This window comes from Chelon labrosus (genome assembly GCF_963514085.1).
Source record: "Chelon labrosus genome assembly, chromosome: 9".
Lineage (NCBI taxonomy): Eukaryota > Metazoa > Chordata > Actinopteri > Mugiliformes > Mugilidae > Chelon > Chelon labrosus.
In genome coordinates, this window is record NC_140359.1 from 16,651,423 (window position 1) to 16,665,610 (window position 14,188).

Genomic DNA, 14,188 nt, shown 5'->3' on the forward strand with positions numbered 1-14,188 from the left:
TGATTTCGCAGGGCCATTCATGAACTCCATGTTTCTGATTGCAGTTGATGCCCACTCCAAGCGGCCAGAGGTGATACAGACGAAGTCAACCACATCCGAAAAGACAATAACTGCTCTGAGGTCCATTTTCTCCCGAAATGGCCTACCTGAACAAATTGTGAGCAACAACTGCCCACAATTTAAATCAGAAATTCTGAGTTCTGTCTGTTCACAAGAAGACATCAAATATTTCAAATCAGCACCTCATCATCCAGCAAAAAATGGATTAGCTGAAAGGTTTGTCCAAACTTTCAAGAAGTCCATTAAGGCTATGGAGAGGGACAGGTCACTTCAGCACAAAGTTGATAGTTTCCTTATTAGCTACCGAACCTCAGTTCTTGCCACAACAAACCAAACCCCTGTCATGTTGTTCATGAACAGAAATCTGAGATCTCGCATAGATCTTCTGAAACCTGACCTGCGAAGTCAAGGGCAAAACTAACAGTTCAGCCACTGACTACCAAGGTGACAAGTGGACAACCTGGTAAGATAGCCATGAGAACAGGGCCCTTTATGTACACAGTGGATGTGGGAGAGCCGGGCACCTGGAGACATCATGTGGATCAGATCCTGAATGCACAGCCCAAGGCCAAAGCCTCTCCATTAACAGAAAAGCCTCCCAGTGTTAATCAGGACATGAACAAAGACATAACTCGTACATCAGACACTCTTGCCCCTGATACGAGGCCTACTACCATTGAGGCTACTCCACAAGTCCAGAGGCGTTACCCTAACAGGCACAGAATGCCCCAGACAAGACTGGACTTGTAATGTTCATATGGACTGTTGTAAACTGTTGAAACGTAACCCAAATGAAACAGAACAGTTGTTTTGAACTGTTTCGTTCCATTAAATCAGTTAAAAAAACAAACAGGTTTTGTTAATTGCATGTAGTAGAAAATGTTGTTAATAAGGAAACCTGTGGAAACCTCTAACCTGTGCCCTATCTTTGTAACACACTATTTTTCCTTTCCACTCCCAAACAATCTTTCTTTCTCTTACACACAACTCAGATGAAATATTGTTAAATATTATCATAACAGTGGACAGTTCTGCATTTGGGTGAGGAATTAGATCAGACTAACCTTTAACAACTGAAAGCATGCAACACATTACTGCAGTTACTGCTTTTTTTTTGCTATATTTTCACAATGGCACATAATGATAACAGAACAGACTACTGATACCCTTTTTTAAAGATTGGACGAGGCACTGAACAATATTGTGACACAGTGTTATACCTCACTGTGACAGGAGGCGTCTGCAACTGTTCACAAACAGCTTGGTCACGCTGTTTCCTTCCCGTACAGTAAGGCTTGTAAAGTACAAAGATATTTGCATCTTTTTGTGTGTGGAATAAAGTTTTGTAAACTTTGATGACCTTAAATTATTGTCTAAATAGAGATTCACTTAACGTTAGAGAGCTACAGTACAGTTTCGTCCAGAGAACAGAAATGCTTATTTGTGAGAACATGGGATGGAATACGTCTTCTGTTTGCATGTATTTGGTTATAAGTTAAATGAATCACGAGCCTCACATTACCCATACCAACTTTATAGTTAGCAATATCATGGGTTAATTATTAATACATAAATACATTCAAAACCGAAGAGTTAACCATATCCTATGCGGTGGGACCATATAACAAGTATTGAAAAAGGCATAGTACGCAATCACTACCTAATAATGCATAACATTGTACATACAACATTGTAGTTGCTCTTGCATTTTAACATGACCTTTTTTGTTATCTCTTTCTCTGGTAAAATTCACAATGCTGATAATCATGACCTGTCCTTTCCTCATTAATGAACTTACTGATTTAAAGGTCAGTCTGGTTTGTTAGTAACTTATTTCGGTGTATGACGAAACAAACCACAAGAGGGCGACAAAACCACCGACTTTCCAGACCACAAATAAATCCCAAGAACAAATAATTAATTCATAATACATATTCCCTGTGACTACTATTCACTGTTTACATTTGCACTTTAGTCACTTTACTTATACAGTCTGTTTACATTCTCCATGGATATTTTGGACAGTCATAACATTTATGGCATGGTAACTTGTATTATATACTTTGTATTTTGTATCTTGTTCTGTTTCTGTTTTTTTGCACCTTAAAATGTCTGTACTTGCACGTTAAGCTGTTCACTTGTGCCTTAAATTGCTCCCCGGGACAAATAAAGTTTTCTGAATCTGAATCTGAATCTGAATTCATTCATTTACCACAGTAAAGTCAGTGTTGTCGAACTCTTCCTCTCAAATAATACGTTTACTGAAAAAAGGTTGGCCCAGTGGAAGTGTTCCCCGGCCCGAGTCCTGTTTACATGTTCAGGTACAGGTGGTTTGAGTATACAGATGATGATGGCATCCCAGAGAAAGTGTGCAACTGTTCAGCAATCCTGCGGGAAGACAAGGAAGCACTGGAGCGTGCCAAATTACTGGCCCTCACTAAAGAGTTCCTCAAGACCATTCAGATCCCTGATGAGTATTATATAAATGCGACCCAAAACTGCAGGTGTGTTGCTCTAACCCACAGATTTCAGTCGGTGTGTAACTCTTAACAGTAATTTAAATGTACATAAATTTGTGTATTTACAAACAGGAACTTCAAGTTAAGCAGAAAATACTGAAGAGGACTTTCCTCTGGCTTACTCTATGGTTGTACATCACAAGGTATGCACATTCTAAAATAAAAACGCTTTACTTCAATCACTAATTAGAGGAGCACACTATTGTCGTAGTGTCCTGTTAGTGGTTAAAAAAATAAAGTAACTACCTTTAACAATGAGTGTATGAAACATAAAGAACAGGAATTGAAATCTCTCTTTTATTGTATGTCTTTAGGTGCAGAACTTTGAGCGACTACTACTACTACGTTTTCCAAATGTCTTCATGGTCAGGAAGCCTGTGAGTGTGGTCTATGCTGCCTGGCCACATGGTCAGAATTTCTCATTGAAAACAAATTTGGAGATTGTAAGGATGTTGTGGTTGTTGAATGGTGGAGTTTATTTATAACCTATTATATAACAATATTTGATTTAGTGATTTTGCCATTGTGAAAGTTGTCTGACCCTAAAGATCTTAACCATCATATTAATTTATATCCCAACTTTCTCAGGGGACAGGAAAAAACATTGAGCCAACTCCCTTCAACCTTCCCTTTTGTCCGGAAATGCCTAAGGAATGACAATGATCTCTCTCTTGTTGTATAAGGAAGAACATTGTCATACCCTGCTTCACGGGCATATTGGAGGAACTCAGGAAATTTTTCAGGAAACACAGCATTGTGGGGTTTTTTTTAAACCAGGGAATACACGTAGGCAAAAACTTGTCCACCCTAAAAACAAAACACTCAGGTTAAAACAGAGTAATGTGGTGTATGCTGTTCAGTGCAGTGAGGAGTGTACAAACTTGTACATTGGGGAAGCCAAACAACCCATCCACAAACGCATGTACCAACACAGGAGAGCCAGCTCATCAGGAAACGATTCAGCTGTCCACCTACACCCAAAGGACAAAGGACACTCATTTGAAGACAACAACGTCCAAATCTAAGCCAGACCGATGGTTTGAAAGAGGGGTAAAGGAAGCCATCTATGTCAGACTGGAAAAACCATCTCTAAACAGAGGAGGTGGACTAAGATTTAATCTGCCATCTATTTACAATACAGTTTTAACTTCTGTCCCCAGAAGTTTCAACCCCTTTCACACCTTGACATGGGAGCCTCTGACGGACAAGTGTCATTAGAGCAGCATTCATAGGGAAGAGGACAGGGACAAAACAGTCCCCCTCCCCCAACTTCAGGTAAGTACCCAACCGTTAATAGAAATTAGCTGCACCGGTTACTTTAAGCAGTGGTCGTGTTAACCGGATATATCTGTCACTGACCATTTTTTCAAAAGGGTGACGAAAAATGACATTTTGACAGATTGCAATTTACACCCCAGACCACTTTGTGGTAGGGTTCTCAGTAGAGGGACTGTTGCAATGGAAGATGAAGGACAAACTCAGCCCTCAGTGAAGCGAGCAAGCGGCAGAGCTAATTTTTATCATATGCTAATTTGTACACTTTTGCTTATACTATTTTTTCATTTTATTTTACTAGATTTTATTTCATTTTATTTAATGTTTCTTTTTTGTGTTTTTTAGTTCTGTGGACTGTGTATTTAGGCCACTGCAGGTGAACTGTTCATATTTTTAGTTCAATCATTTAATTTCATTGTTCGTATGTAGCTACTGGGGCCACAGTCATTTGTTTTTGTCACTGCGGAGAAAAAGTAAGCCTACATATATTCATCTGCTTGATGTGTGTATCCATGGTGTGGATTCTCTGCTCAGCTTGTTTGGACTGAATATTAATTAAAAAAGAATGAAAATAAAATGCCATTGAATGTCATTACCGTTTTGACGGGTAAAAATAGATTATGACAGGATTCTTATGACCCTGTCAGTCATAACGACAGACAACAAAAAAGTCTAGTGCAACCTCTGCTTTAAGTATACTTCAATAAACTAAAATGCGGACTGGAAGTATATTAGTATTAGATGAGTGTACTTGTTGTATACTTGAACGTGTACTTCTGAAAACTTAAAAATGTTCCAGTTTAGTCTGAAGAAGTAAATTAGTATACTTTCTAGTAGAACTTAGTATGAAGTTCTAAGATCCAAGTATGAATTTGGATTTACTAAAACTGAAAAATACAATTTTTTTGCTATTTTACTAGTTGTTATACTATAATTATACTTGTAAGTTTACTTAGGATATTACTTGTAGCATACTATTTATATACTTGAAATATACTTCTTAAAGTATTCCTAAAGTTAATTCATACTGTATGTACACTAGACTGCAATGTATTTACAAAATCACAAGACAGAATGTTGAGAACAAGTTTGATATATTTATAGAATATTTTAAAACACACCATACAGCGTATTTACAAATACCTTAAATTAATTATTTAAATTACAAATAGCTTAAATCATTAAAGATGTGCATTTCAAACAAAGAGCCTCTATGAAATTAAGTCCTTCTTTGGTGAAAAATGAAAGGAATAAGTTCACATTTGCATGTAAAAATGTAAACAAAACAGTGTATCCAACTGAGAACTGAAGTCCTTCCCTGTCAAAAAAAAAAAAAGGAAAAAGAAAAGTGCACATCTTGGAAACAAAAATAGATACCTTGACAGAAACAACAACCGTTACTTTTATGACCTCTTTTCAGATACTTGCTTGGCATCGCTGATATTGTTGCATTTCTTTCTTATGATTTGTCTCACATCTTGCACAGTGGTGTCAGGGAACTTGGCCTGGGCATGGACTGTGAGTGAAAAAACACACATACAAAACAAAACATTACTTCAACAAGGTTCAAAACCTTGTTGGATATACCATGACCTGGATGACTGAGAACCTTCACAGACAAAACATTCACTTCAATGTTGTTTTTATTTACCATCCACAATTAACACACATGTCAAAGAGGCATGAAGGACGGTTTATCAGGTACATTTCTGAACTTAAATGCAATCAGCAAAAACTGCTGTAGATGGATTGCACAAACATCACACCCCAATCAGTAGTCAGTTGTAGTACTGTGTGTGTGTGTGTGTGTGTGTGTGAGTGAGTGAGTGTGTGTCATTATAACTGTATGTCTTTCCATTTTAAAAGTGACAGTAACTGAATCAATATCATTTCCCAACTTTACATTACATGGAACATTACAGTCATTTGCTAATAAAAGAAGGGGGAAAACAATATGTATGGATTTATTTTAGAATGAGTTTTGTCTTAAATTAAATGCACTTACCAAGTATAGTATCAAGCTTTGTGTTATCCAGTTGTGGCTTTGACTCCATATTTTTGTGAGCCCCTGACTGCCTCCCTGTCAAATTTGAACTAGACAGTGTTTCTCCAGATGAGCACAGCGAGATCCCCAATGTACAATGCTGAACTTGCAGTCCGCAGAGACTTCAGCTTTCTTCCCAGGACTTTTACATCTTAGTCTGGCACAAGAGGCACCTGCAAAACATTTGAATGTTATTCACCAAATAATGATTAAACAATTACATACAGTATTCTTTGGAAATCTACTGTATATATTCATCTGTGCAGTGAATATGCATAGGCCTATAGTCTATAGACTAACTGCATAACATGAGAAATCTGGGGGCATCATCATACCATTTCCTAATCCATCATTAATGGTATACGTCCAGCACAAAGTTGATGAATATGCTTTCTTTGTAGCTTATGTGTACAATCAAAAGAAGTAGAGGGGGGTTGTATAGCAAATCTTTACCCACATGAATAAATAACATGCAGTATCCGTGCATTTTGAGGTATTTACTATATTTACCAGGGTCAGACAACACTTGAGGAGAGATAGGTGGAGAAACTGGTGGGTCTAAAGATGGTGTGGGTGTTGACCAGGTGGATGCAGGAGTTGAGATCTGAACTGTGATTTTTTTTCAATGACATCTTTCAGCTGTGTCACTACCGCTGCAAGCTCTGTAAAGGGAATGGAAACAAGGGGGAAAACAAGGAAACAAAAGCTTTGTGTCATTACTTTGAGACCATTTTAAACATTACATTAGTCATCATCTGTGTTATGAAGAGTGTGGCTGGAGGTGGAGCTGATTGAGAAGGAACAGAAAATAGGAGGAGACTGAATTAGCCATAACCTATAAATAGAAGATTGTGGCCAGGTATGGGCCCCTTTCCACACTTGGCAGCAGATCCCAGCTCTCCCTGGCAGCAGCTGTTTGTCTGTGTGATTTGTGAGTCTCTGTGTTCATTTTTCAGATGTCAATGCTTCAGTATTGGAGTATCTATTTAGATGAAACCAGCTTTGATCGTTATCAGCTTACCACATTCTCACAAAGACAATAAAACAAATTAATGTTGTGGATTTCTGGATCTGTGCAGTTCATTGTGCCTGACCGCACACCCACAGTGTTTGTCTGACTTCAGGAATCAGTGTAGACAGTCTTTAAAAGCTGGTGTTTTATAATTTGCTTTATTTAAATTAATAAACAGATTCAGAACAGCTCTTGATTTCTCTCTGAAGCTCTATCTGTTTCTGCTGTGCCACATTCCAGTTTCTGGGCAGCTGCTCCTCATCTGATGACTCCTCATTTGAGTTAGTTAACTACACCGAAAATACATGAAATCAAACAATCAGCCTTCTCAGTGGCAGCAAAATTCACACCATAATTATTGCATCAACTCAAAGTACCTCAGTTAAAATATAGTCAAATATTTTACCTCTGAAGATGATTTGTTTGCCAGCTGCTTCTTAAGCTCGTTTCTCTTTTTTCTGTACAGGTTGCTCTTTTTCTCTTCTGTCAAAATTATAATTCAGTTTTGTATTTTTATAACAGGCATGTAATAACATCCATGTTAATGATTTAGTACTAGTTACAGAATCAACTGCAGCACTGATGGATCATACCTAGATTCAGAAATGTGTAAATAATCAAAACAAAAATCATTTAACTATGGACCTGGCCAATTAAATGTATTTAATTATCTGCTAATACTAATCAGGCTTAAAGAGACTCAGAGGGTCTTAGCATTTTGCCAAATCTATGTTATTGACAACAAGACAATATTCTTTAATGAAGGATTTACAAAAAAAGAAATAACTAATATTCACACATTCATCTAACAGTGGGTAAAACCAGGAGAGACACTACTGTTTAAAACAAAGTGCATTTCTATACAAGTTTTATGCACACCAGAAATTATAAAGAAATGTCACTTCTTTTCTGAATTACAATAGTAATTCAATGCGGACCAAAGTACAGTCATGCGGTGTTATTTATGCAGGCAACTACCTTTTTTGGTGGAACTTCATAATCCTCCTCTTCCACATCTTTCCACTTGCTGTTCAACTTACTCTTCCTTTTCAGTGCTTCCTGCCAGATGTCTTCACCCGTTATGAATTCCTGTCTCTTCTTGCAGAGATCACTGTAGTTGTCTGTGTTAGAAACATGATCAAATTAAAGCTTGACTTTGTTCACATGTAGAATGATAACAAAGATAACCAAATCAACACAGAAGAACACTGGAGTAACACTTCCAACAGTGAAGATGAAGATGATGAACTCAATACTGAGAACCCTACCACAAGCAAATTGGATGTGGACATTTCAGACTAAAGAAGAGATACAACAGTGGAGTATGCTTGAAAGATGATACATTCAGTTTTAATTAATGACTTGGTTATTTAAAAAAAAAAAAAAAAAAAACTTGTTCACATCAAATTTCTGCTTTTTGTTCATGTGCCCAACTATGCTGTGTTTTAGTTGAGGTGCTTACTAAATCAGACAGGCCTGTGTGTAAAGATTCACAAATCAATGTACAAAGTACTTTCATATATGACTAAAAAACTGAAACTGTTAATGCTGTCTGGCCTGACATCATTAAAACAAAATGTGGTCTTGTTGAATCAGATGACGCTGTGTACATAACACCATTGCCAAACCCTTATGAAAAGGACTAGAACTTGATCAGTAAAGTCAAATGTTTCTCTGTTTTTGTGTATGTTTTTAATGTACATAAAGATAATGCAATTAAGCACACTTACTATTTACTATAAACTTTTAAACTCCAGCACTGTATGATCTTGAACATGTACGTTTTTGTACGTTTACCTCAAAGCAAACTGTGTCATGAAAACCATTTTTGGTCCAGTTGCCTTTTTTTTAGATATACCATGACTTGGATGACTGAGAACCTTCACAGACATTGTAGTTGCTCTTCCATTTTGACATACCCTTTTTTGTTGTCTCTTTCTCTGGTAAAATTCACAGTGCTGATAATCATGACCTGTCCTTTCCTTATTAATAAACTAACTGATTTAAAGGTCAGTCTGGTTTGTTAGGTAGTGGGGAAAATAAATATTTGATACACCGCCGATTTGGCAAGTTTCCCCCTCTTATAAAGAATGGAGAGGTCTGTAATTTTCATCATAGGTACACTTCAACTGTGAGACACAGAATCTAAAATAAAAATCCAGAAAATCACACTGTATGATTTTTAAATAATTAATTTGTATTTTATTGCATGAAATAAGTATTTGATCACCTACCAAACAGCAAGTATTCTGGCTCTCACAGACCTGTTAGTTTGTCTTTAAGAAGCCCTCCTATCCTCCACTCATTACCTGTATTAATTGCACCAGTTTGAACTCGTTATCTATATAAAAGACACCTGTCCACACACACAATCGATCACACTCCAACCGCTCCACCCTGGCCAAGACCACAGAGCTGTCTAAGGACACCAGAGACAAAACTGTAGACCTGCACAAGGCTGGGATGGGCTACAGGACAATAGGCAAGCAGCTTGGTGAGAAGGCAACAACTGTTGGTGCAATTATTAGAAAATGGAAGGGACTCAAGATGACTGTCAGTCTCCCTCAGACTGGGGCTCCATGTAAGATCTTGCCTCGTGGAGTGTCAGTGATCATGAGAAGGGTAAGGGATCAGCCCAGAACTACAAAGGAGGACTTGGTCTATGACCTGAAGAGAGATGGGACCACAGTCTCAATGGTTATCATTAGTAACACACTATGCTGCCATGGATTAAAATCCTGCAGCACATGCAAGGTCCCCCTGCTCAAGCCAGCACATGTCCAGGCCCGTTTGAAGTTTGCCAATGGCCATCTGGATGATCCAGAGGAGGCATGGGAGAAGGTCATGTGGTCAGATGAGACCAAAGGTGAACTTTTTGGTATAAACTCCACTTGCCGTGTTTGGAGGAAAAAGAAGGATGAGTACAATCCCAAGAACACCATCCCAACTGTGAAGCACGTGGGTAGAAACATAATGCTTTGGGGGTACTTTTCTGCAAAGGGACCAGGTGTATCAAATACTTATTTTCCCCACTGTTTTTCGGTGTGTGATGAAACAAACCACAAGAGGGTGACATAGGGCCAATCATTCACTAAACCAAGGGTTCCCAAACTTTTCCATGCCAAGGCCCCCCAAACAGCATTAGCTTCTGGCCGAGGACCCCCTTTGCAAATCCACAGACAATGCTACAAAATATGTAAAGAAACATCAACTTTTAAAATGTTTTTTCTTATTGTATTCACTATATAATAATATAATAATGATTGAAAATAATTAGATTATATTTTTTTATTTTTGCAATTATTTTTTTCTTATCTTCCCTCCAATTGTCTGAGCCCCTCCCTAGCGCCCCCTGGCGGCCCCCACTTTGAAAACCACTGCACTAAACCACTGACTTTCCAGATTTATGCCCGTATGTTGCTTAAATTGTATAATGTGATTTTGGGGCAGGTTTTCCTTAATTTAGTCGGAGAGGATGTAATTTTATTTCAGCATTAAAATAAAACTCTCTCATTACATGTCTGTGATGGTTCTCAGTCATCCAGGTCATAGTGTGTTAAAAAAAAGCTGAAACAAGAGTTTGTAGAGTTACATGAAGAGCCGTCACCACTCATCTAAGTAGAACTGAAGGAAATTCTTGAGGAGGAATGTCTTCAACAAAGTACAGTTGCTCCTGTTTCAGATTTTGTTTTTGGATATCTCTTCTTACATATTAGCTGCTAACATTGCAATTTCAACTTTATATTTATTTTGTTTTATTTAAGATGCGTTAAGGGGAGGCACATTCTTACACATCTTACAAAAATAACTGCAAAGAAAAATTTTAGGTTGTTAGGATAAGATAGTCGTTTAATTTTTCCCAGCATTTTCCCAGCATTCGGTGCCAATAGTGTTACACTGTGTATAATGAATATTACAGCTTGTCAATGTAAAAATATCAAATGACGAGACACATTTTGATAGATAACAGATGGATAAACGTTTAGTTATAGAAACACATCAGGAGCATCTCGAGTTAATAAGCAGATGTCATTATTATCGACTGTACATGGAAACATAAGGTTTTGCAGTATGCTTAACTTGGAATTTTACTTTACTGAGAAAGGTGCTGCTAAAGATATGAGGTGTTCATATCATTTGTCTTGTCTTGTTTCCAGGAGGGATGCACTCATCTGCCTGGCTCCATAATAAGAGGAACTGGTCAGCACATCGTCAAACATTACTCCATGCACTTTAGGCTTTGAACGTGTACAGTGAAGCAGAACGTAGCAACCGTATATAGCTTGTATATTATCTCTAAAAGACTTGATGTGTCATTATTGGCTAGGATTTTAGATTTAAAACAGTTATAAAACTCTTTATTAGCCTTGTGTATATGTCATGATATGGTTAATATTGAATTAGTGTTGAATGAGTTGTCACAAAAGAACTGCAAAGAGTAATATAAGTTCAGCTAAACTCTTCCTCTCAAATAATGCGTTTACTGAAACGAGACTGGCTGCTATTGAAGCTCACTGTTGTACTGGGATCCCTGTGGATGCTGTTGCTACTCAATCAGCTGAAAACAGGCCGGAGTCCTGTTTTATTCAGGTACAGGTGGTTTGAGTATACAGATGATGATGGCATCCCAGAGAAAGTGTGCAACTGTTCAGCAATCCTGCAGGGAGAGAAGGAAGCACTGGAGCGTGCCAAATTACTGACCCTCACTAAAGAGTTCCGCAAGACCATTCAGATCCCTGATGAGTATTATATAAATGCGACCCAAAACTGCAGGTGTGTTGCTCTAACCCACAGATTTCAGTTGGTGTGTAACTCTAAACCATAATTTAAATGTACATAAATTTGTGTATTTACAAACAGGAACTTCAAGTTAAGAAGAAAATACTTAACAGTGCCATTAAGCAAGGAGGAAGAGGACTTTCCTCTGGCTTACTCTATGGTTGTACATCACAAGGTATGTACATTCTAAAATTAAAACGCTAAACTTCAGTCACTAATTAGAGGAGCACACTATTGTCATGGTGTATTGTTAGTGGTTAAAAAAATAAAGCAACTACCTTTAACAACGAGTGTATGAAACATAAAGAACAGGAATAAAATCTCTCTTTTATTGTATGTCTTTAGGTGCAGAACTTTGAGCGACTACTACGAGCGATCTATGCTCCCCAAAATATTTATTGTGTCCATGTGGACAAAAAATCAGAGGCCTCAGTCGTTTCTGCCATCGAGGCCATTACGTCCTGTTTTCCAAATGTCTTCATGGTCAGCAAGCCTGTGAGTATGGTCTATGCTGCCTGGCCACGCGTCCAGGCTGACCTTAACTGTATGGCTGATCTCTATAAGACCACTACAAAATGGAAATACTTCATCAACGTCTGTGGCCAGGATTTCCCCCTGAAAACAAACTTGGAGATTGTAAGGATGTTGCGGTTGTTGAATGGTGGAAACAGCATGGAGTCAGAAACTATGATCGAAGCGAAGAAGTGGAGGGTAAAACTAGCTCACCAGATAGTTAATGGGACAATCCAGGTACACCTTTTAGAGTTTATTTATAACCTATTATATAACAATATTTAATTCAATGATTTTGCCATTGAAAGTTTTCTGACCTTAATGACCATAACCATCATATTGATTTATATCCCAACTGTCTCAGGGGACAGGAAAGAACAAGGAGCCACCTCCCTTCAACTTGCCCATTCTGTCAGGAAATGCCTACTTTGTGGCTAACCAAGGTTACATCCGTAGTGTGTTGGAAGACAACCGGATACATGCGCTGATTGAGTGGGCCAAAGACACCTACAGTCCTGATGAGTTCCTCTGGGCAACCATTCAGAGAATTCATGGTGTTCCTGGCTCAAAGAGGCCCCACCCTAAATACGACACGTCAGATATGAATTCAATTGCACGGCTGGTGAAGTGGCCGTGGCATGAGGGGCCACAGGATTCAGTGGATGCAGTGTACCCAAAGTGTCATGGCAACTATGTCAGATCAGTATGTGTGTACGGTGCTGGAGACCTGCAGTGGATGCTTGAGCAGCATCACCTCTTTGCCAATAAGTTTGACATAGACACAGATCCCATTGCTGTCTACTGCTTGGAGAGATATCTGAGACAAAAGGCGCTGGCTGAGGTATATTAGGTGGAGGTTCTCCTGTATCAAAACAAAATATTACTGTCTTATATAGGGGTGTAACGAAACACAAAAATGACCGTACCTCGGTTTTGAGGTTACAGTTTGTTTCATTTTCGGTACAGTATGGGAACAAAATGCAAAACCTTAATTTGCTTGTTATTTATTTGCATGTTAATTATTTGTAAATCAACAATTCATTCTAACATTATAGCAAATATGAAAATAAAATAAGAAATAGAATACTATTGCAAAATGATTGCCTGGTAATGAGTTAAATAAAATATTCTCAAATAAACAAAAAATATATAAAATATTACCAAAACAATTTCCTCACAGCTTGTTAACAGCTTTTAAGTCAGCTGTGTTTGCACCAAGGTGTTTTTGTTTTTGTTTTTTTCTTGTAGCAGTGACGTTCACTCAGGTGGTGCGTTTCAGGTGAATTAGTATGTGTGTGGTGTAAATGCGTTAAAAAAAATGAACACATTTAATAAAATAGTAATTAACCACAAAGCAAAAGTGTTCCCAAGCAGGAGACATAGCGACAAGGGAGGGTCATGAAGCTCCGGTTTATCGCTAGCGGTAGCCATGACGAACGGGCTGCACGTGTAGCTGCAGGCGGAAAATAAACACACACAACTTCCGTTCTGTGAACTCACTCGCTTACAGCCATGTACCGAACCGAACGTCTTGTAACGAAACGGTTCAATACAAACACATGTATCGTCACACCCCTAGTCTTACATGTATTCCTACAGATAATTTAAAGTGATATATTTAAATCTTGTATATTTTCATTGCAAAGTAATGAGTAAAATGCAAATCTAATTGTTCTATTTGATAATTTCAATCATATAACCTGGGTCAAAAGCCCAATGGAAGCTTTTCAGCTTTTGATTTGACAACAGCATTTCCTCACACTCTGGTTTTTGGTTTTGGCTGTACATATACGCAAAAATCCTTCATATTTGATTATTTGTATTCAGGTTCACTTCAAAAAGTGTTTATAACAAACATACAAATAAGGAAACACAAACAAAAATAGATGTGCACCAAACTGCACAGTGGACACTTTCTAACCCGTGCCCTATCTTTGTAACATACACTATGTTCTTCACTATTTTTTACCCTCCACTCCCAAACAA

At 38.0% G+C, this 14,188-nt stretch overlaps 1 protein-coding gene and 2 long non-coding RNA genes across 4 annotated transcripts; 2 read left to right on the top strand and 1 right to left on the bottom strand.

The window, feature by feature from the left end:
• Positions 1 to 2,629: 2,629 nt before the first annotated feature.
• LOC311492522 lies at positions 2,630 to 3,246 on the top strand. The gene is made up of 3 exons (XR_014699214.1): positions 2,630 to 2,722; positions 2,894 to 2,956; positions 3,168 to 3,246. It is a non-coding gene; the product is annotated as an uncharacterized lncRNA (long non-coding RNA).
• A 426-nt stretch (positions 3,247 to 3,672) lies between these two features.
• LOC311493412 (beta-1,3-galactosyl-O-glycosyl-glycoprotein beta-1,6-N-acetylglucosaminyltransferase-like) lies at positions 3,673 to 14,156 on the top strand. Of its 2 annotated transcripts, XM_084552061.1 has the most exons (5): positions 3,673 to 3,854; positions 11,068 to 11,683; positions 11,771 to 11,864; positions 12,035 to 12,439; positions 12,567 to 14,156. In XM_084552061.1, the coding sequence occupies exons 2-5, from the start codon at positions 11,385 to 11,387 to the stop codon at positions 13,050 to 13,052; spliced, it is 1,284 nt and encodes a 427-aa protein (XP_084408187.1). In that variant the 5' UTR covers positions 3,673 to 3,854; positions 11,068 to 11,384; the 3' UTR covers positions 13,053 to 14,156. The 2 variants fall into 2 exon arrangements, with proteins under 2 accessions (XP_084408187.1, XP_084408186.1); XM_084552060.1 differs by lacking the exon at positions 3,673 to 3,854 and having other exon boundaries at positions 10,917 to 11,683.
• Positions 5,069 to 8,167, bottom strand: LOC311492466. Its single transcript, XR_014699211.1, has 5 exons — positions 7,889 to 8,167; positions 7,317 to 7,393; positions 6,409 to 6,560; positions 5,860 to 6,071; positions 5,069 to 5,370 (listed from the first exon to the last, which is right to left on the bottom strand). It is a non-coding gene; the product is annotated as an uncharacterized lncRNA (long non-coding RNA).
• Positions 14,157 to 14,188: the final 32 nt, after the last annotated feature.